Below are 24,589 nucleotides of genomic sequence, written 5' to 3'. Positions count from 1 at the left end.
ATACCCAGAGAGCTCCTTCACTGTTGAGTGCCATCGCACATGTGTATCAATAGAAATGAAGGCAGGGCCGAATGCATCCCTGATAAAACGTACTTGGGGAAGGAACAAAGTATCATAATAACGTTGACCAGTAACTGTACAGGATTCTAGTATTCGGAGAACACCCATGCTGCATTATACACACCTTAACACCTGGACCACTAAGCGATCATGTTCCTGGGTGCATTATACGCTATCACAATTCACCATGTGTCGATACGTCCAGAATCTTTACCCAGACTGAATCTGCTCTAATCTGAGAAGAGCACGTCGTCTCAATCTTTGTTGGTCCGGTTTCTGTACTCTGGCAACATAGCAGTGTCGCCGATGTGCAGGCATGAATAGACCAAACCGCACTGGTCGTCAGACAAGAGCTCACCTCAATGTAACCGCTGTGCTACTGTAGAACTTGAGATTGCGTCCCTTGCAGATCTGTTAAATGTGGTTGCAGCTACACCCATTTGGTGTGGGACCCTTCTTCCTGTTGTACAATGTACCGATCATCTGTAGCTGTACTTGACTATTGTCGACGACCTCCTCTCCTTTCGATAGCTCGCCATGCACGTCTAACAATGTTGTGGGCACTACCATACTCATGGACTACAGTCCTCACACTTCGACCTTCCAGTTTACCTTCTAGTCTGGCCATTGGGAAGTCATCCAAATGTTGTCTGTGTGCCATGTTCTTGAACACAACCACCGCAGAGCACTGTGGCTGCTCGCTGATTGAAAAACACTGTTTCCTCCCGTTCCTTCGACTGCCTCATGTTGGGACCACCACTTTGGGGTCTATATTCATATTGACCTCTCGCCATGTGACGTCCACTTTTCATGGCATGACTGGGAGATGTGTGGCAATAACTCCCGCATTTTCAGTTATTACCATCGACATTATATATCTCGTCTTTAATTTTCGCAGTGAAAAGTACATTTGTACTCTGACAAGCAATATCAGTGTTTTGCTCTTCTTGTTCTTTGTGACTTATTCAGGCTGTGTTCATAGAATCCTGGAGACAAACCATAGGGTAGGAACACCTGTTCATGATGGTTATCATGAAGATAATGATGATGACGTTGGATGAGGAACACGCAACAGTACGAGCACCAGCGCTGTTACAAAGTGTCAGCATGCTATTGTCGTGGAGTGGATGAGGAGGGCTTTCCCCAAAGGCGTAGTTCCTTATAATGCATGAAAGTCAACCTATCAGTTATAAAAATCCACCTTCATGATACACTAAACAGTGACACTGAAAATCGATTAATAAAAATGTTTAAGTGCCAGGGCAAGTTATCCATTCAGGGTAAGCTCACCTCCCTTCCCAGCAGCTTAGGGATGTGGTCCAGCAGTTCAAAAAATTTCTATATCTGTGGTATACTTGTGTCAGCGTCAGTGGGGGTGGTGGGCTGACATCCAGCCAAACCACTAGCAGTTCCACTATGTCAGCCAAATTATGTTGAAGCAAAAGTGGACTCCCATAATCTTCACAGAGTGGTGGACACTCCTGCCAGTGAATCAAACCGAGCGTTAATGGACAATGTCCTATTTGCGGGCTGGTGGGCACCACTTTCTTCCATCTGTTTGGTTGGTATGAAGTCCATCATTCCTGCGTGGTCGACTGAGTCAACACAGCTTACTACGTGTGTTCTCACTATCAAACAGAAACAGAAAAACTGGAGAGGCACCCCACCTTATGGAAGACACGTTAGATAGATTTGTTATAAACCAGAGACATTTCAGCACACAATAAACAGAAAACTAGAAAACGTTTCATTTTTTGGAGATGACAAGCTCTAGAATGTATGGTAGATACGAAACTACTGGCATATGCAACTAAAAGTTTCGTGTGAGGTGTAACAGGTGCAAGTGCAGATATCTGCTGGTGACTGAGGATAGTGTACTGAACAACATTAGACCAGGATTTAAGTCATACTAATAATTATAGCTACTGCAATTATGTTTTTGGGTTTGGAAGTACCTCCAAGTATATGTGACGAAAGCAAACCATTAACGCTTATTTTCCCCCGGGCAGTAGGTCAGATTTTGAAGTTTGGATGTGAACGCCACATGGTTAGTCTATACTAACACGTGAAGTCCACTTACTGGTGTAATTACGACCATGCAGAAGCGATCGAGTCGTAAAGTTTATGACGTATCTGTGTGAAGACTGTTTGACGCAGGGAAATAACAACCAGTGTGCTGACGTGTGCGGTTCCTAAGGTACCACACATAAAAATATCTGCACATACACCTGTTACATCCTGTATAATGTCTCAACTCTGTGATATATCTCTCAGTTGTATACCAAATGTAAGCTAGTGTAAAATTTTGACGCCTACTAACCGCTTCTTTTTCAGATGTAAATACTTTGAGACAAAAATTAATGTACTCTACACAAGTGGTTGACATATAATGGCCTTTTTTCAGAAAGAAAATAAACAAAATTCTCACTGAAGATAGCACATAAACTGCTGAAACATGTATAGTTTATAACAAAACTACGAAACGGTATCTTACATAAAGCAGACGTCCTCTACAGTTTCTGTTTCTTTTTTCTTTCTTTTAAAAAAAAGAAGAGCTACAGCATCCAAAATATTATCATTAAATGGAAAGAATTGCTTGATTCTGATACGACACAAAGTTGTAATTATAGTTATCATATTTATAGAAGGCGGTTTATGTGTTGGATAATGTCTAGGCACAGCGTAATGAAGCTATAAAGTCGCACGGCTAGTTTATAGACTGTATTGACATATATTTAAGAGATGTGACCAGGTAACACTGCACTACAGGACTTCCAATCCGTCAGTTTGTTGAATATATACACTATTCGAGCGATTATCACTTGCACAAAAAATTTGTTTCTAACTGTCTGATCATCACTTCGTTCTACAGATCTTTAGAAAATTGCCCTTACTTTAACAGTCCCAAAGGAAAACGTAGTACTAGCACTCGTGAAATGAAGAATGAGTCTGTGCAAGTCATATTTTAGTTTCTCTAACTATGAAGGAAGATTAAACATACAAAAACGTATAGAACGCAAAAACAAATTTATTTTCTACACGTTATAACTATAAACTGAACGTGTTTCGGTATACTATCACTTTGGCATAGGGGAGTAATGTTGTACACGGGTGCACTTCTCAAACTTTTACCTTTAGTCTGTCCTTTAAAAGAAGTTGCATATATTTTCAGACTCTGTTTCTTTTTATGTACTGCAGTCTTTTTGTGAAAATACAAAAATCATTCCAAAAGATTAAAGTTTTCCAAATCTAGAAACATGTTAAAAGTTACAACGTGGTCTTGTATCTAGGAACAAGTATTCTATTGGAATTTAAAAGCATTCAAATCTAGAAAATTTGTGCATACAGTTATTAAATGGTTTTCTGCCACACTATTACTATACTGAACACTAGTAGTCATTAAATGAAATCAAATAAGTATTATCAAAAACCATTTACAAGTTTTATAAGTTTTGAAATAGAAGATACTGGAAATTAACACAAATGTCCTTTTTGTAGGCAGGTAAAATTGTAGAGATATTAAACAAATTCTTCTCATTTGCAAGTACTGCATGTTGCATGGTAAAAGGTCTTCTTCTGTTTCAAGTGAGAAGATGCTGCACGATGGACGAAGTACGGCTTAACTGTCCACATGTTATATAAATAGTTCTAAATATATATATCATTTTACTCACCATAAAATTCTGTACCTGAAGTATTCATTCTGTACCTGAAGAACATATTCCAAATAGCTTTAATCTATTATAAAGCACTTAAATGTGTAGAAGAGAAATATTTACAAATGCTGCACGAAACACAGCCTCAACAACAAAAGCTATAGACGATGGCATAATCTCTTTATAGCGTTCTGTAGAGCGCAGTCCTTCGTATGTTTCTAAAGTTAGTAACAAGACTAAAGTAACGACCAAAAAACACAATGAGTTCCTCTAGGCGCAAAACTCTTCCTGCTAGGAAACCGTTTCACACTGTCACCGTAGCGAAAGTTATAGAAACATACAACCACCAGTACGGTATAACGTTGTACAAAACCTAAAAATAGCTGTGTCCGTTCCTTCTTTTCTATATAAGAACGGTACCTAAGATACTAACGAATTTTTGCTTTTCACGTTAAAATTGTGCTTTCTTTGAATACCTTTCAGTTAACATTTCTCAGCATTCCCGTTACACACTATCTCGCTATTCAGACACCATGTAACCATTAGCGATGCCATTCTCTTTACCTACACCATGGACGCCATTAACTCGCTTGTATGAATAATAAAGTTGCAGGAACCTAACTTTCGAATGATTTTCCTCGCCATGTTAGAGAAGTAAATAACATCTCGAGCTTCAAAATACAGCTGCTGTTACGTTTATCAAAACAACAACAATTCCTGTCTTCGTTCTGTACGGCACCACTTACCACTTAACAACAAAGTAACCTTTGTTATCACTTTTAACTCTATTACTTTCATTTTATTATTATTATCACATTTAATTTATTATCATTCTTATGTAACCATTAGGCAAAAGTACCGTATGTATAAAAACCAGGTTTGTAATTTTCTGATCAAGTTGAATACGAAATTAAATAAATAAACTGCACTCATCAAATGAACAGTCTTCTACGCCACCAGAGCTTTTAATTAGTTGTCATTAAGTAGAATGACATCGATTACAACAGAAGGAGTTGGAAAATCAATTTACTGGCATAGTGCACTCCTAAGAAGGCGGGTGTAAGGTCCACTTTGTGCAGTAATATGTGGCATTGTCAGTTACCTTTCTATGTTTGTTCCACTCCATACACCGAAGCTGTTCTGTCCCCTGGAACTGGCGAGCTTAGGATGTACACCGCAAAGGAACTCACTTTATGACTCTTATTTTTTTTTCAAAAAAATTACATATTAATGTTTGTCTCAGCTGTAATCGACACTGCTGTGGAAGACTAGCCGGTACCATTCGTAGAATGACAGAAAAATACATCTTAAATGTTCAACACCCAACACAAAGTACATTCTGCTGAAAGATATGATAAATAACAATGTGCTACATTGTCTCATACAACAATGGAATGCCCCATCATGCGACTTCATAGGTGCACGTTATTCAACAGCGCATAACACAACGTAGGCCCAACTTGGCAAAATAGATCTCAAAGGAGGAGCCATCTCGCCTTTTTACCATTTCTTACTCATCCTGCGTTTATCTGTTCCATAGGGCAGGTGGAGCTCTTGAGGCGTAGCGAGAAAACGCTAACGACAAATCCTCCCAGCTCAGGAGCAGAAAAGTCGCAACCCTACTACAGCGCTAACATCGCAAGCGACCAGGAATATTATCATTACCAAATACTTTACAAACATGCCTCGGGAAAGGATGGGGCCCTATAAGACGGGAAAGGTTGGACAGATTGGTTTACGAGTCGGGAAATGGAATGATAGACATCAAGAGTTGCCAAAATTGTAATTTCAGCTTTGGAGAAATACAAAGATTTCACTGCACTGCAAGAAACTAGATGGTTTGGGGCAGGTGTTATAAGTGAAAATAAATCAGTAATTTTTTACAGAGAGTGCGAAGAGAGCAGAAGGCACGAACATGGAACAGTATTCGTGGTGACTGACCATTTCGTAAGGCAACTAAAGAGCTCCAGTGCAAATAGCAAAAGGATATCATGTCTCACTATAAAGCATAAGTATGCACTAACAAAGTGACAAGGAGGAGAAAAGTTATGCGATCTGAAGTGTTTCCGGCGTATTTCCAATTTGAACAGTTCTCGGCTATTCGACCGGGTAGCGTCGTAATTTCTCCACAATATTTCGGCAGACGTACACGCTGCCACTATCAGGTGGTTCCTGACGAATGCTGTGCTGTTCCTCTCGGCGCCCTATATATACTAGCCGTTACCCCCTCCACCGTTCCTCTTCTGGTGTCTTTGGTGCGGGCGGCGCGGAGGCTACCGGAGGTGGTAGGGGAGCGGCGCCTGGGCTGATCTGGGGTCTGCAGACTCCCAGCTGCTGCGGTCGGGGGCGGTCCTCGATCTCTGAGACCGCATCTTTCTCTCCAGGCTGAGTGCAGGGTTCGAAGCCTGACTAAGTTGCAGGCCGCTGTCTTTGTTAATTAGATCGTCCTGTTGTCGGATTTCGATGGCCTCTTTAGTAACGTAGTCCCAGAAGTAGGAGGATTGACAGAGTATTTTTGTTTTTTCATAGTCCATAGTATGGCCACTCTTTATGCAATGGTCAGCCACGGCTGATTTAGTGGCCTGGCGTAATCCAGTAAGGCGCTTATGTTCGCGGCACCTCTCTTCTACAGTGCGGACTGTCTCCCCAATGTATGAATTTCCGCACTGACAGGGAGTTGGATAAACGCCTGGTTTTCAAAGACCTATGTCATCTTTCACTGAACCCAGTAGAGTCAAGATTTTTGCAGGAGGCCGGAATACACGTTTCACATTGTGTTTCTCCAGGATTCTGCCGATTTTTCTTGAGATGTTTCCGACAAACAGAATGCACACCAACGACTTGTGTTCTTCTGTTTCTTCTTCTTGTTCTCTTGGCGCAGTCTGTCTGAGTGCGTATCTTTCTTGCTTCTGGTTGTACTCATTTTTCCGAAATGTTGTCTCTAGGTGCTGCAGTTCTGCTGAAAGGCTCTCCTGATCGCAGATCGATCGTGCCCTGTGAACAAGTGTGCGCAAAACGCCTTCACGCAGGGAGCTGTGGTGGCAACTGAAGGCATTTAGGTACAAATCGGTGTGTGTAGGTAGGTTTTCTGTATACACTGTGTCCCAGCTTGCCGTCAGGTTTCCGTTTCACCAGGACGTCAAGAAACGGTAGGGCACCATCCTGCTCCACCTCCATCGTGAACTGTATGTAGGGGTGCAGCGAGTTGAAGTGTTCGAGAAATTCACTGAAGCTGTCCCGTCCATGTGGTCAAACAACGAACGTGTCATCCACGTAGAGGAAGAAACAAGTTGGTTTTTGTTTGGCTTGTTCTAGTGCCTTCTCCTCGAAATTCCCCATAATAAAGTTGGCTACAACCGGTGAAAGCGGACATCCCATGGCGACGCCATCTGTCTGTTCACAATAATTTCCTTCGAACAGGAAGTATGTTGAGGTGAGCACGACCTCGAAGAGCCTTGTTAGGTTGTTGTTGAATTTCTTGCTTATCAGATCGGCAGAGTCGTTCAGTGGTACCCTAGTGAAAAGGGGCGCTACGTCGAAGCTCACTAACAAGTCGCTGCCCTGGAGCCAAAGTTCTTGTATACATTGTACAAAGTGGATGGAATTGCGGATGTGGTGTTCGCATTTTCCCACAAATGGACTAAGGAGAACCGTCAGGTGTTGGACCAGTTCGTAGGTTGCTGCTCCTATGTTGCTGACTATTGGACGCATAGGTGTCCCATCCTTGTGGACCTTTGGTATCCCATATAGTCGTGGCGGTGCAGCCGCTCGTGGTCGAAGTTTCTTGACAGTTTTTCCATCAAAGGTACTGCGAAGAAGATCAAAGGTTCTTCTTTGAAGGCGACTTGTCGGGTCTCCTTCTATCCTTCTGTACGCTGCGTCATCGAGAAGTTCGTACATTTTTCTCTTATATTCTGAATGCAGAAGCAGTTCTGTAGCATTGCCTTTGTCAGCATGCAAGGAGGAAAGTTATTTTCACAAAGAACTGGGAAAGACGATGGAAAACATTGGTACCAGAAATATTAATATCAAGGGAGATTTCGGTGCCAAAGTGGGACAGGAAGGCATGTATAGGTCAACAATTAGGAAGAAGAGTATACATACAAAACAAATGACAATAAGCTGCGTCTCATCAGTTTTGGACTAACGCAGAACCTTGCGGTGAGCTCAAAGACCTGCCCCCACAAACAGATACACAAAGGGACCTCGACTTCCCCAATTGGTAATACAATCATATGAGAGGTACAGGAAGTATATGACAGATATTAGATCTTACAAAGGGGCTGATACGGACACAGATTATTACGTAGTAATCGGCAAACTATAACTACAGCTTTGTTACAACAGAAATAGGAACAACGTGGTCAAGAGACAGTTTGAGGTTGAGAAGCTTAAGGATTCAGAGTTGTGTCACCAGTATAATATCAGAGTGCTTAACAAATCTGAAGTCCTGGCATCAGGTCACAATGATGAAGAAGTCCTAACATTCAGTGGGAAGGTATACAGAGACCTCTGTAAATGAAGCAGTAAAGGCAATTCTAGGCCTAAAAGAGCCAAAAATCAAGAAGAAATGGTTCAGTGATGAATGTCAACGAGCTGTGTAGACCACGAAGAGAGCTGGAGTAACACTCACGCAGGACAGAAATTGTGCAGAAAAGCAGGGAAGCACTGAAGAATATGAAAAGAGAAACAAACAGAATTTTCAATACAACCGAAAAACCAGCCTAAAGTTGCAAATTTCACTTTCCTTTTATTCACCCTATGACTAATTTCGGGCCGGGACCAATTTTCAGATCATCGTAACGTAGACAAAAACGGTTTTTCCTAAAATGTGAAACCCATGTCGAAAATGTGCAAATGAACTGTTCGACATGATTGCTACATTTTTTGAAATACCATTTTGGACTATGTTACGATTATTTGAAAATGGGTCCGGCCTGAAAGTAATCATCGAGTGGACACGAAAAAATGAAATTTGCGACTCTGAACTCGTTTTTCGTTGTGCTGTTTAACCGAAGCTGCTGACCCACAGCTATTTCAGCATACTGGAAGTTCGTAAACAGAATCCTGCCGATAAAGGAAAGAAAATTCATGACCAACACGATTAATGAAATACAGAGGGCAAATGCAAATATTTTACAGCAGAAAAATGGGTCAGATGTTGAAACATGTTAGAAACGGTCAAAGTAGTGAGCGGTTCGTTGTTAATAATAGGGATTGAAATATGCTGACGGACGACTGAAGAATTCTGGACAGGTGGTGGGAATATTTTGAGCAGTTGCTGAATGCTGAAGATCCTGTAAATGTCTTCGCAGAGGATGTAGAGGAAGAAGAAATTGTAGTAGTTCAACAGGATGTAGATACAACAATTAAGAAACTGGAGAATAATAAGACGTCAGCAGAAGATAGGATAACGGCAGATGTTTTGGCAGGACGTGGAACACTTCAAAAGAGAAACAAACTGAATTGACAAAACTCATAGCATACCTCCTAATATTTTGACTGGCCTCATTTTGCCCATCATAGTGCAGCTACTCGAAGTGGCAAGGACGCAACAATTCGCTGGAAGCTTCCAGCAGAAATGTTGAGGCATGCTGCCTCTATAGCCCACCTGTAACTGCAAAAGTGTTGCTGGTGCATGATCTTGAGAACGAACTGACCTCTCGCATATGTCCCATAAACGTTCAATGGCATCATGTTGAGCGATCTGGATGGCGAAATGATTCACTCGAATTTTCAAGAATGTTTTTCAAACCAGCTGCGAACAGCTTTGACCCAGTGACGTGTCACATCGTTGTTAGGTAACATGAAGACCATGAATAGCTGCAGATGGTCTCCAAGCAGGTGAACGTAACCATTTCCAGTTAATGAGCGATTCAGTTGGACCAGAGGGACCAACCCCCATTCCGCGTAAACGTAGCTCCCACCATCACAGAGCCACCACCAACATCCACGGTGCCATGTTGACGATTTGGGTCCATGACTTCGTGAGGTCTGCACCAAACTGGAACACTACATCAGCTCTGACCAGGACGCGATTTTCGAGTCGTCTTCGGTCCAACTGATATTGTCACGAGCATAGGAGAGGCGCTGCAGGCGATGTCGTACTGTTAGCAAAGGCACTCGCGTAGGTCGTCTGCTGCAATAGCCCATTAACGCCAACTTTCACCGCACTGCCCTAACGGATAGTACGTCTCACATTGACTTCTGTGGTTATTTCACGTAATGTTTCCTATCTATTAGCACTGACAGCTCTACGCAAACGCCGCTGCTGTCGGTCGTCAAGTGAAGACCGTCGGCCACTGCCTGATCTGTGGTGAGTGATAATGTGTGAAACTTGATATTCTTGGCACACCTTTGTCACTGTCTGTCTTGGAATTGCCGGCCGGTGTGGCCGTGCGGTTCTAGGCGCTTCCGTCTGGAACCGCGTGACCGCTACGGTCGCAGGTTCGAATCCTGCCTTGGGTATGGATGTGTGTGCTCTCCTTAGGTTAGTTAGGTTTAAGTAGTTCTAAGTTTTAGGGGACTGATGACCACAGATGTTAAGTCCCATAGTGCTCAGAGCCATTTGAACCATTTATCTTGGAATCTTGAGTTCCGTAACGATTTCGAAGTGGAATGTCCCATGCATCTAGCTCCAACAACCATTTCGCTTTCAAAGTCTTTTAATTCCTGCTGTGCGGCAATAATCACATTGGAAACCTTTTCACATGAATCAGCTGAGTACAAATGACAGCTCCGCCGATGCACTCCCATCAGCATATGTTCATGTCGCTATCCCATTACTTTTGACGTCAGTGTACAATGTCGTAAGTGAAAGATAGAGAAGGAGGAGGTCGCGAAAGAATGGTACAAATGCACAAACAGAACAATAAAAGGAACGGTATTAGTTATATAGGTATTTCTCTACTAAGTGTACCATACAAAGTGTTTTCGTTAATAATTCTTGAAGAGCTGAAGCCTTTTGTTAAAGGTATTGTTGAAGACTTTCAGGTAGATTTTCGGGCAAGAAGATCAGCTGTAGAAAAAATTTTTACCTAGAAACAAATCTGGAAGATGTGCTGGGAATTCAGTGAACGATTCCTAGTAACATTTGTAGATTATTCTCAAAGGCAGATGATAATTTACATGAATGAATTAAGTACAGTATCCTGAGGCTGCTCGGCATACCAAGGAAGCTAATTAGTTTGATGAACGTGTGTACAACGGAGGCAAAAGCAAAGGTGATATACCAGAGGAAGCTATCTACGGATTTTAACATTAAAAATGATATGAGATAACGTGATGCCATTTCAAAATTGCTTTTCAGTATGGTCCTGGAGAGTGTAATTTGGGCAATGGAAAGTGGAGGGAAAGGGGTGAAGCTGACTGGAAGAACACAGCAATTCGGATGTGCTGACGACATTGGAGCCATAGCGGAGTCAGAGGAAGAGACTGCAGAAACCGTAGAGGACTTAGCACAGAATTCCAGTAAGACTGGACTGGCGATTAATATAGAGAAGACTGAAATGTTAAAGTATCCAGAGAAGCCCCTAATAAAGTCACATTACACGCTATAATATGAAATATAACGAGAGTGAAAGTTTTGAAATACCTTGGAACCTGGTTCAACAGGTATAATAACCTACAAGAAGAAATTGATCAACGTATTGTCAATGGGTCTAAAACTTATCTTGATCTGAAGCAGATAATGGCATCAAAAAATCTGTCAGTTAAGACCAAACTTATAAGGAACAGAAACCTTAAGCATCACAAAGAACGATGAAGAGAACTGCTGATTTGTGAATGGAAAATCATGAGAAAGATCTTTGGACCAAACCGTGAAGAGAACAGATGGAGACGTAGAAAGAACCAGGAACTGCACGACGTAATGAATCATTCGAACACTGTGCAGAAAATGAAAGCGCAGAGAATAAGCCTGGCTGGGCACATTTCTAGGAGGCCAGAAAAGTCCCGGGTCAAGGCTGTGCTTACGGCAAAACCTGATGGAATTCGTCCATGCGGACGACCAAGGAGATGGTGGGAAGTTCTTCAGCAGCTGAGTGTCCGTGACAACTGGATCTGGATCCAAAATGCATAATGTCGCCATCTATGGAGGAACATTGTAAAGTCGCGTATGATCTTCAAAGTCCGTGATCGCCGATATATATGTGAGGGTAGACATGAAACTACGATCCACTTGTACTACACAAGTGGATACAGGGTGATACCAACCCTTATCAACGAAAATCAGAAACACAGCTGGTAGAGTGACTGTGCATAGTACGTTCTGCAGGAGTAGCAGCTACACCTGCACTGGCAATGCAGCTGTAGATTTTTACGTCACGAGCCCACTTCTGCAGGTGGCTCTCTCACAGACATATCTCGCATGACGTTCGCCTAGGAAGGTATTCTCGATTTCTACAACTGTCGTGTGTGGGCTGATAAAAAACCACTTGCAGAAATCTTCGCCCCCTCCTTCCCTCCATCCTGCCCACCCTCCCCCCCCCCCCCCCCCCCCCGCCTCCCCAACGGGTTTCAGGAACGATACGGTCTGCACATCTGGGCAGAGTTTCTAGATGACCGTGTCATTGGGAAATACCTTCTTCCGCCGCATCTTACAAATGGCGCGTACTTGCAATTCCTTGATGACGTCCTGTATGGCCTCTGGGAGATGTTCACTGCACATTCGTCAAAATATGTGGGTCCACGACGATGGCACACCAACTAATTTTTCATGCGAGGTCCGAGACCATCTGGACCAGTGATTTGGGCAACAGCTGATAGGTCGTAGTGGGCCGGTTGCTTCATCTCCACGTTCTCCCGACGGGTCACATGGAATCCTTGATTTACGAGACCCCTGTGGCATCCCAGGAAGACCGACTGCCACGAGTTATGGCTTTGGAGGATACTGGAGGACCAGATAAGGTGATCGTGTGTACCACAACTTGGTACGAAGGCACCTTAGCTGCGCTGACGTCGGTAGTGGTCACATCGACCCCTGCTTCTAAGTGGACCAAGGCGAGAAGTAGCAGGAGGCAGAGAGCAATGTGTGTTGTATTTTGCGTGAAGCAGGAAACCGGTACATTTCCGGTACATAACCATCTCGGTCTCCACCACAACTCCTGAAAGTCTGTAAAGGGAATTTAATTACATGCTGTATGTCCACTATCCCTGCAGATGACGAACAGACTGAAAAACAAAAAAAAATGAGAGGATGAAATAAATTATTCAGCTGTTAAAGGGAAAAGAGAATTTAATTGTTGTGTGGGACTAAATTCAATAGTAGGAAAATAAAGAAAAGGGAAAATAGTAGGAGGAATGAGAGGAAAAGATGTTAGGGAGAATCGCTTGGTAGAATTATGCACAGAGTACAGTATAATCATTTTCACACTTTGTTTAAGAAACGTGAAAGAAAGCTGTGTACCAGGAAGTGAACTGAGCAATTGTAAAGCTCCAAATAGATTTTGTAATGGTATGACAAAGATACAGAAACGGAGTTTAAGTTTCAAACCACTTCCGGAAGCAGATGAGGACTTGGAATAATTTGTTAGTCATGACATTCACCAATGGCAGATAGACTGGAAGCAATGGCAGATAGGCTGGAAATTAAGCAGGTAGGGCCTGGGTAAGTTACAATAACCAGACTTTCTGAGTTTCAAAAAAATGGCTCAAATGGCTCTAAGCACTATGAGACTTAACATCTGAGGTCATCAGACCCATAGACCTAGAAATACTTTAACCTAACTAACCTAAGGACATCAGACACATCCATGCCCGAGGCAGGATTAGAACCTGCGACCGTAGCAGCAGTGAGGTTCCTGAGTGAAGCGCCTAGAACCGCTCGGCCACAGCGGCCAGCTGTCTGAGTTTCGAAAGGAACTTTAGGTAATGACAGAAACAGATGAAAGAATTCTAAGAGAACATGAATGGTCAGCTTTGAGGTTTCTTGTTCAATCTGTACATGTCAGTAAGGAAGATCGCAGCAAAATTTGATTAGAAAATAAAATTCTAAGATAAGGAATACAAAGTACGAGGTTTAGCGATGACACTGTAACTTTGTTACATCGATGATCAACTGAACAGAGGTGATAGACCTTACAACAAATATTATATGATGAACAGCAACAAAAGTATAATTAAGATATGGTAATCTATTCATATTGTATCAGGGGGTGCTGAGGGAACTATATTAGAAAATGAGCAGTAGGTGAGGTTTGCTGTTTTGGCGGCGACAAAACAACAGACAATAGCCGAAATAAAGAGGATAAAATGCAAGCTGACATAGAAAAAAACAGAAATATGACGTAAATACGTAGGCTTATGTGGTCGGAGTCAGTCCCATTGAATTATTTCTTGGTGTACGGCTATGCTATTTTATAAAATGCTAAAATAACCGACGTTTCGGCCTTGTTGCAGCCGCCTTCCTCAGGGCAAAGACCAATTAACTGAGAAATGGTTGCTTCATTATATTGCTTTTCTCATTGCGTCACTAGCCCATCTACTTAGACAAGGAGTACACTGAAGCAACCATTCCGCAAGCGATATACTGAAGCGCCGAGTGCCCTGAGAGAGGCAGATGAGCCGTGGCGGCTTGTCGTACCGTATCGATATCATATGCTCTTGTCTTTGGGTCTAAGATGTCTCCCAGCGAGCGCAGCTTCCTCTGGCGTAGCCTGGAGTGCCGGCTTGCTGAGCCCGCAAGAGCAGTCTGACAGTTGGCATGATGAGGCGAGTATCAGAGGAGTTGTAGTTTACTGGGAGGGATTTTCGAGTGTCCTGTTCAGCTGTGTTTTGCTTGCAGTGCCGAGGTACCTCAAGAGTGTATTATTAAAAACCCGCCGAACTGCTCCGGTTCTCTTTATTGGTACTGTAGCCAGTACCTCCATGGAATTTGCCGGCTGAATTGTATGAGTAAAAATTTGTGTGTTAAAAAGGTCTGTTAAACAATTTAGTTAGATCTTTGTACATTGCAACTTATTGGAAATTTGATCTGTGAATTTTAAGTGTCTGTGGCGCCTTTAATTTCGATTAATGTCCCTCTCTACAACGAAGCTTGTGAAGTTCGTTGGCAGTAGCATTTGTGTAAGTGCTTTTCCCTGCCTCTTATTAATTCTCGCCTTCCTTGAGGCAAACAACTATTCACTGATATTAGTTCCGGCGTACGGTGTATGTCGATGCTTAACATTATCACAGATTGTTTCATAAAATTTTGGGTGAACTTCCGAATGTCTACAACTTGCTGTCAAGATGTTTCCACGCAGTGTCTTCTGGCTATCTTCAGGTTGTGTATTCCTGGCGTGAAAGTGGACTTTCGCGCTGCGCGAATGTTATCAGTGTTAAGAACAATGTGACTTATGTTTAATTTGAGCATTGTGAATAAATGCTGTGCTCAATTTGTACATTAATCGTATTTCTGGACTCGAATTCACTATGTCTTATTCACTGAATCTAATGTACTATTTATTTTGTTTCAGGTCGTGTATATCGAGTGTTGGTTTTATTTAAGTGGGTTATATGGAAATTTTAGTTTGTTTTAGGACACATTGTCCGTTATGTGCTTGCCTGGACTGTTTTCATCCCCAGGAGTCGTAGAATCTGAGGCAATTGGCTCGCAGTTTGTTCCAGCAGGGTTTGGTATACCTACTGAATTCTGAAATTTCGTTAAGGAGGGTAGGACGTCAAACGGATCGACTTGGAGCAGGAGAGTCACCACAGGACATTTTAATTTCTACCGTCTATACTTTTACAAATAAATTCATAAAACTTTGGCACCATGACCAGGAAGGATTGAGGACTCACACTCATTGCAGTAGAAGTTCAAAAACGTAGCAAAATAGCGTTTTTTACATGTGAAATTAGATCTTTTTTCACTTATTACTGGCTGCATTTGTTGCTATAGGTACACTTTTCTTCCTAAGTAAGAGAGATTCTTCCATGCATTTTTCATAGCATACAAACAGTAGTTACAAGTGTATGAAACTCTAGAATTTTCCAAATCTATTAAAAACTGTGGAAAAAATTGAGATCATTAACTATAAAACTTGAATTTTTTCTAAACATGAAGTTTAAAATGTAACAGTTCATTCATTTTTTCATAAATTAAATAACTTCTGGAGTTTCATACACCTGTAACTATGGTTTGTATGCTGTGCTAAAGTCATCGAAGAATCTCTCTTACTTAGGAAGAAAAGTGTACCTATAGCAACAAATGCAGCCAGTAGTAAGTGAAAAAATGATGAAATTTCACATGTAAAAAAAATGTGTTTTGTTACGATTTTGAGCTTCCACTGCTATGAGTATGAATTCTATATCCTTCCCGGTCATGCTGTTAAAGTTTTATGAATTTATTTGTAAAAGTATAGACAGTGGAAATTTAAATGTCCTGTGGTGCCCCTCTTGCTCCAAGTCGGCCCGTTTGATGTCCTACCCCCTTAAGCCAACTGCAAGTGGTGTCTTCAGTTTTTTCTTAGAACACCGTTAAATTTCGAGTATCGCTGAGTAAGAAATTGGTTAACAACTGAGAGCGTAATCATTATTTCTTATAAGCTTGGCTGTGACTTGAGCTTGCGCTTACTGAAATTTATTTGTGCTGCAGGGAATTTGTTTAAGACGGCATGTGCTCTAGCATCGTAGCTGTTTACCGGTCCTCGCCAGACTCAGTCATTCTGGGTCCAGTCGGCTTACACAGACGCCTATTTATGCGACTCTGTACACAAATCCTGGGCAGCGAAAGCTTGCGCTGTCCGTCTTCTGCAGTGCTATTTCTTAGAAGCGCAGCCGTGGCGTATAATGCTTCTATTTAAAGTTAAGCTGAAATTTTAAAGCAATTCTGAGTCATTCCGTTTGTTAATTAAAAGAAGCTCTCTTTTTATAACCTTATTGCTCTTTTAAGTTATATAAACATTGTACTAGCGTTTCAGATCTCAACGGTCTTTATTTGTTAATTTAAATTTTAATTATTTGATTATGGTCGAGGAACCTTGTAAGCCTTGCTATCATGTCTTCTCCTTCTTTGGTCGCTTTGTATTTTAGAAAAATAATTTTTTGGTAGTGGTCTGTTATGTTAACATCTAACATAAGTGTTAAGTATTAGGAATTTTCTGAAAGTACTTTCTTTCAGCGCTGACTTGAACGTCACTGAATGCAACAGGGGGACTCTGAAGTCGTGCTAAGAGAAATGTGAACTGCAAGTGCTCCTCAGAAATCCTTTTCACCTAGAAGAAGTACTGCCTCTGCTTCAGTCATATCAACTTCCCATATTTCTACAGCAGCAATGCCTGAACGTATTTGACGAGTAGTTAATTTGGCAAGCTCTATTTAATGAGAACCGGTAGTACGACTTCTCAAGCTTGCCTACTCATCTCGCATGTCACGAATCGAACAAGTGCGCAACGAATCTGTCAGTAACTGTTACGCGTGGCAGACTCGCATACAAACAGCTGTGCGGGCAGTTACCAAAGAGCACCTTGAATCCTTACCACAATATTTAGATTGGGACTGTTGACATTTTTAAAAATACCGAAATCTCATGTATTGATATTTTAAAAATATCGTTGTCGGCTACGAAACAGCGAGGAGAAGGTATCGATGTATCGACGGAAAAATCGTAGCCGTACCTCGCTAGATAAATATCGGCTGCACATTGTAAACATCCTGTAGGCTTTACAGTTGTATATTTAAGTATTGATTTATTATTAAATATTCCGTGCATCAGCAAGCTAGCAGGCTGCCTACCACTCTTAGAGCAAGAACTGAAAGGAAAACGATGTACATTCACGCTTGGCGATAACCACTTTGCTAACAACGGATCTGCATGTAAGTGGCTCAACAAAAGGTGTCTAATAGGTCCGTCATTCGGTATCGTCACAGATCGGATTTGTTCGGAACACTTCACATCGGTTTCCTTGTTATTCCATTACTGCCAACGCCAGTGAACTAGGAGAATACGAGGAACTAAAAACTGCAGTTTCTATTAGAAGCGCCGATTTAGACAGCATTTCCCCTCACACGTCTCCGTCCACAGTAAAGACCAATCATGTCCTTTAGACTTTTGTTCCTCATTTTCATCAGCTGTTTTTGAAGACGGCCGATGTGAAGATATAACTTACTAGTTGCGTTAAGGTTGTTTCTTATCGCAGCTGGTCTGCTATTTCTTCACTTTGGAAATCTTGTTATTCCATTCACACCCTCCCCCGCTGGCCGCTGTGGCAGAACATTTGTAGGCGCTTGAGTCCGGAACCTCGCTGCTGCTACGGTCGCAGGTTCGAATCCTGCCTCGGGCATGGATGTGTGTGATGTTCTTCGATTACAGCCATTTGAACCATGTTGAACCCCCCCCCCCCCCCCCGCCCCCAAAAAAGGGGCAAACGAACTTCTTTTATGGCACATATACTTTAGTAAGGCTCCTTCACACGGTGAAAGTAACATTATGTTCATCTAGAATTTCAAAGGTAAAACTTCAAATATTTACTGAATATTGTGAAAAATGTAATACGAAATAAAAATATCGGCACTCGATATTGCCCTTTTGATACCGATATATGATGTATAGGCAGAGAAAAATTTCGGCTATATGCATGGATATATTTTGGAAGAAATACCGATACATCGACAAATGGATTTTTTGTCAACAGCCCTAATTCAGTTGCGATGGTTGCAGCACGTGGAAGCTTCAGTCCATATTGAATTCTCGAAGTCAGATATCATGCATAGTTGTGTAACAAATGGTTCAAATGGCTCTGAGCACTATGGGGCTTAACTACTGAGGTCATCAGTCACATAGAACTACCTAAACCTAACTAACCTAAGGACATCACACACATCCATGCCCGAGGCAAGATTCGAACCTGCGACTGGAGCAGTCGCGCAGTTCCAGACCGTAGTGCCTAGAACCGCTCGGCCATCCAGGCCGGCAGTTGAGTAACACTAGTCACTTGTGTATTTTCATGCACCTAACTACATTCTCATTTACCGTTCTTTGTCTTGCAATTTTCACACCCAACGAAGTTGTGAACCCAACTCGCTACTGCAAGTTGCGGTTCTAGGCGCTTCAGTCTGGAACCGCGCGACCACCGCTACGGTCGCAGGTGCGAATCCTGCCTCGGGCATGGATGTGTGTGACGTCCTTAGCTTAGGTTAGTTATGTTTAGGTAGTTCTAGTTTAGGTAGTTCTAGTTTAGGTAGTTCTAAGTTCTAGGGGAGTGATGACCTCATATGTTGAGTCCCATAGTGCTCAGAGCCATTTTAAACCTTTTTTTTGTTTTTTTTTTTTTTTTTTTTGTTTTGATAGAACTGGTCCGTTACCTATGGTCCAGGAGAGTCCTTTGTTCTCCACAGCTACGTGCATCAGGTTGGAGGCGGCGTTGCCGTTGCCGGCGGTGAGGCTGTCGCCCAGTGCGGCGATGACGTCGATGTCTCCGGGCCGCAGGCGGTGCACAGAGTCCGGCGGGGAGGGCGAGCGGCCGAGGCGAGTGTCGCACGGGAAGGGCCGGTCCGAGGGGACCTCCGGCTGCAGCGCCTGCGCATTCAGTACCACGCTGTCAGGTGGCAGTCACTTACAGGTCTCCAAGATCCTGCATAAACAACATTTATACACTACTGGCCATTAAAATTGCTACACCAAGAATAAATTCAGATGACAAATGGGTATTTATTTGACAAATGTATTATACTAGAACTGACATGTCATTACACTTTCACGCAATTTTGGTGAACAGATCCTGAGAAATCAGTAACCACAACAACCACCTCTGGCCGTAATAACGGCCTTCATACGCCTGGGAATTGAGTCAAACAGAGCTCGGATGGTGTGTACAGGTACAGCTGCCCATGCAGCTTCAACACGATACCATAGTTCATCAAGAGTAGTGACTGGCTTATTGTGACGAGTCAGACGTTTTCAATTGGTGAGAGATCTGGAGAATGTGCTGGCCAGGGCAGCAGTCGAACATTTTCTCTATTCAGAAAGGCCCGCACAGGACCGGCAACAGGCGGTCGTGCATTATCCTGCTGAAATGTAGGGTTTCGCAGTGATCGAATAAAGGGTAGAGCCACGGGTCGTAACACATCTAAAATGTAACGTCCACTGTTCAAAGTGCCATCAATGCGAACAAGAGGTGACCACACGATCGCAGGCGCTCCTGTCTGTGATGCAGTGTCAAGGGTAACCGCAGCCACGGTCTCCGAGCTAATAGTCCGTGCTGCTGCAAACGTCGTCAAACTGTTCGTGCAGATGGTTGTTGTCTTGCAAACGTCCAACTCTGTTGACTCAGGGATCGAGACGTGGCTGCACGATCCGTTTCAGCCGTGCGGATAAGATGCCTGTCATCTCGACTGCTAGTAATATGAGACCGTTGGGATCCAGCACGACGTTCCATATTACCCTCCTGAACCCACCGATACCATATTCTGCTAACAGTCATTGGATCTCGACCAACGCGAGCAGCACTGTCGCGATACGATAAACCGCAATCGCGATAGGCTACAATCCGACCTTTATCAAAGTCGGAAACGTGATGGTACGCATTTCTCCTTCTTACACGAGGCATCACAACAACGTTTCACCAGGCAACGCTGGTCAACTGCTGTTTGTGTATGAGAAATCGGTTTGAAAATTTCCTCATGGTAGCACGTTGTACGTGTCGCCACCGGCGCCAACCTTGAGTGAATGCTCTGAAAAGCTAATCATTTGCATATCACAGCATCGTCTTCCTGTCGGTTAAATTTCGCATCTGTAGCACGTCATCTTCGTGGTGTAGCAGTTTTAATGCCCAGTAGTGTATTTATTCTCTGAGCTGACGGAGGACACTTCTGTCTGAGATTGACCCTTCAGTAGCTAACCTACCACGCAGGTTGTAACATTTATGCCTAATTGGCCATTGCAGCCCGCATCTCGTGGTCGTGCGGTATCGTTCTCGCTTCCGACGCCCGGGTTCCCGGGTTCGATTCCCGGCGGGGTCAGGGATTTTCTCTGCCTCGTGATGGCTGGGTGTTATGTGCTGTCCTTAGGTTAGTTAGGTTTAATTAGTTCTAAGTTCTAGGGGACTGATGACGATAGATGTTAAGTCCCATGGTGCTCAGAGCCATTTGAACCATTTTTTTTTTGGCCATTGCAAAAGACGTAATGTGGCTCAAGATGACCTAAACCCAACTGGGTAATACATATTGCGTGGTGCTGCGTCGTGATCAGGCGCTGGGTGTCTGGGTGATCACGTGAAACGACTGGAGATGCGTGAGTGATCTCATAAAAGAACAGGGAAAAACGTGTGACTTCTGAAATTTTCCCGGCATATTTCTTCTTTTAATAATTTCCGGGTATGCAGCCGGATCCCCTCGACACTATGCCACGATATTTCGGCACAGAGACGTCCGGCCATCATCAGGTCAGTACACAACTACTGAAGAGCCCGGGTGCAATAGCGGTATTTATGTTGAATATCGCGCATGCGAAATGCACTGGCATCCTACAGCGCATGCGTCAGGTGTTAACATGCGTGGCATAGCCAAGTTGTACGTGCTGCCCTCGGTGGTGAAAGTAAAAGATCATCTAGTCATTGAGTATTGAATGACGCCGTCGATTCCACTGTGGTTGTATAATTCTAATAACAGGATTACAATTTTTATCCAGCTGAAAGCCGTTATCACGATTTATAAGATTATCGGCAAGACGTGTGTCCACTGATTCTTTGATTACAGAATCCCCAATTCCGGAAACCGGAGCTAAAATTTATGTTGCATTGTATTCCATTGAATGTCCCAAAGAAATACAGATTTTTCCAAAATCAAGGTTATCTTCCGTCCACCATCAAAGAACCGGGCCCTGGTTGAATCCATTAAAGGCGATTTATAACTGAACAAAGAAGGCGTCTAAAAAATTCCATGTGAATGTGGTTCTGCATGTATTGGCCAGATGACAAGAACTGTCCATGAACGATGTACAGAACATGAAAGATACACCCGTCTGCGGCAACCGTCAAAATCGGCAATAGCAGAACACTGTATTTCTTTGGGACATTCAACGGAATACAATGGAACAAAAATTTTAGCTCCGGTTTCCGGATTTTGGGATTCTGTAATCAAAGAATCAGTGGAAATATGTCTTGCCGATAATCTTATAAATCGTGACAACAGCTTTCAGCTGCATAAAAATTGGAATCCTGTTGTTAAAATTATACAATCACAGCGGAATCGACGGCGTCATTCGATACTCAATGATTAGATGATCTTTTACTTTCACCACCGAGGGTAGCACGTACAACTCGGCTATGCCGCGCATGTCAACACCTGACGCATTGCGCTGTAGGATGCCAGTACATTTCGCATGCACGATATTCGGCATAAATACTGTGACTGCACCTGGGCTCTTAAGTAGTTGTGTACTCATCCGATGATGGCCGGACGTCTCTGGGCCGAAATATCGTGGCAGAGCGTCGACGGAATCCAGCTGCATATCCGGACACTATTAGAAAAAGGGAAAAACGTATTGGTTATTTCTCCAAAAGAAGCGTTACTTTTTCTGGGCTCTGTTTGCTGAATGGGAAAAGATACTCCATAGCAGTTGGACATCAGATTCATGGCGTTACTTCAGAGCTGTGTTTGTCAGTTGAGTCCCGGCAGTTGGTCGCTGCGACACGTACTCAGTGCAACAACGGACGTTCAATTCATATTTAATCTTTTCATTGCGACTGTGACGAAATCGTGTGGTCTACATTTCTCCAGGGCATCATATTATTGTGTCCTCCCGTAAAAACATTCAGCAGACGTAGAGAATCCTCGAGCCTCATTACAGTCACTACTGATGTAACCAACGGACCTATGACAATGCGAAATATTCTGCAAGAGGCACTCAGCTGTTACAAGACGCATTATGAGTGAGTGGACAAAACTTTTGCGATCTGTGTCTGAAGCGTACACCTACATTCAACTCCTACGTGAACCGTTAGGCCGTAACAACCAGTCCACATAGCCACGTCGTCAAAGCATTTTCGAGAGTATATGTTGCTAGGACAAGTACACAGTCCACGAGACTCATAAATCTGCTGCGAAGTAGTAAATTGACACAGAGTAACATAGGCACTGGGATAACATTATTTCATTCGAAAACTGATATGGCATTTATCGTCTCACTCACATGTTTTTGTAATAATGACAAATATCTTTCTTATTTCCAGGTTTCTGTAGCAATAAATCGTAAATTTAATACCATCCACTTCTCGGATAAAATTAAATGATCGTATGGTATTGACGGCCGAGAGGCCACATATGGGGAAATTCGGTCGCCGAGTTGCAAATATTTTCAATCGACGTCACATTGGGCAACTTGCGTGTCGAAATTTACGATCCGTTTGGGAACCGAACCCGGGTCCGCTGCAAGGTAGTCAGACGCACTGATCATTCAGCTAAGGGAGCGGACACTTTTTAGATACGAGGTAGCGTTGTTATACTTTATCACAAATAATTATTAACATTCAGCCACTTCAGTAGCACTTGATACAAATCAACTACTCGTTTCAACAGACATGGCTCCATCAAGTTGTGATACTCCCTCTATGGATTACATCAAATAAAGTAAAATAATTGGATACAACACAAAATAAAACAAAAGGACTCTAAAAAGGATAGCTGAAGATCAGGATAGTGCGGGCTGCGCATTGACGCTGTGCGAAGTGGAAGATTTTATGTAAGACGAGGATCCATATTCCAATGCGCTTTTTATTATTTTATTTTATTTGATGAACTCCACAAACTGAGTATCAGCATCCTAATGACGAGAACATTGTCTCTTGAAACACATGAACTGCTTCAAGTGTTACTAAATTGGTTCAATGTAAATTTCAAGTACTTAGGATGCAATGTATCATACGAAACTGATTTTTAACGTAAATTTAGCATAACGAATGGTACCATTAGACTAACTTTATAAAGTAAGGAAAGAAACACCACTGAAACCTGTCATTCCCAGCTGTAACGTATAGAACGGAAACGTTGTTAGCACAGAGAACCTAGAGAGCGAAACTGAAATACATCAGGCCTGTAGCAGAGTACTCAGGATAGAATGAGAAATAACGTCGCTAAATTAATAATGGAATATAGAAGAAAACGGAAACATTGCATCACCACTAGGACAGATGACGAAAAGCCACCGCAAAACTATAAAAAAGACGAATTTTGAGGACGGAGAACCACAGGGAGACCGAAAGCAGATGAAAGAACTTGGGATAGTTTGTATTATTAGATGCGACGCACAAAGCCTAATGGAGCAGATTCGTGTATTATGGAATTCCATTTACATTTATAAGGCGTAGTTTACTACCGGAATGATTTCCAAAATCAAAACGAATAGGGTGGAACTTATTCTGATAAGTTATGTCATGTGAAAAAATAATTTGCACACAGTATTATTATTAAAGAGAACTAAAATAAAAAGTGTGCCAGATGGATGGTAACATGAAATGGTAGAGCAATACCGAATAGAGTGTTGAAAATATAGGCAACAAACTGCATTTGGCAAAAAACAATATGTAATTAGTTTAGGTAATACAACTCAACAGTATAGTTTTGAAGTTTGGTATGGCAGCTTATTTATTTTGGAAAATTACAAACGTCATCTTCCTTTTCTGCGCCGCACAGCTGAGTTGGACCCACACAGAGCGAGGCGAACGATGCATGGTCGCGAAGTCTTGTGTCGCTACCGAGACTTTCAGCGTAGCTGTCTTCCAGTTCAGTGGAAAGATTAACAACCAAGTAAATCGTAATTCATCCAAGAGTTTGTTGCTTTTGTTGGTCGGTTTCTTGTTCTCATTCTCGGGACATAAATTTCCGCTCTTAGAAACTTTGTTGCATTTGGGCAGTTTCCTAGCTCTTGGTTAGATGTCTAATAGATATTCGTGTGG

The 24,589-nt window shown here is 42.5% G+C and overlaps 1 protein-coding gene across 1 annotated transcript in view; it reads right to left on the bottom strand.

The window, feature by feature from the left end:
* LOC126415503 (phospholipase B1, membrane-associated-like) overlaps nucleotides 1-24,589 on the bottom strand; it is a 153,444-nt gene that overhangs the window by 49,737 nt on the left and 79,118 nt on the right. The window contains exon 3 of the mRNA XM_050083434.1: nucleotides 19,002-19,215. Coding sequence (XP_049939391.1) covers nucleotides 19,002-19,215 — 214 coding nt within the window. The remainder of the gene's footprint in view (nucleotides 1-19,001; nucleotides 19,216-24,589) is intronic.

The sequence above is a fragment of the Schistocerca serialis genome, chromosome 1, assembly GCF_023864345.2.
Source record: "Schistocerca serialis cubense isolate TAMUIC-IGC-003099 chromosome 1, iqSchSeri2.2, whole genome shotgun sequence".
In the NCBI taxonomy this organism is placed as follows: Eukaryota; Metazoa; Arthropoda; class Insecta; order Orthoptera; family Acrididae; genus Schistocerca; species Schistocerca serialis.
The sequence above is the reverse complement of the archived record's forward strand: the minus strand, read 5'-3'. Positions and strand labels throughout refer to the sequence as shown.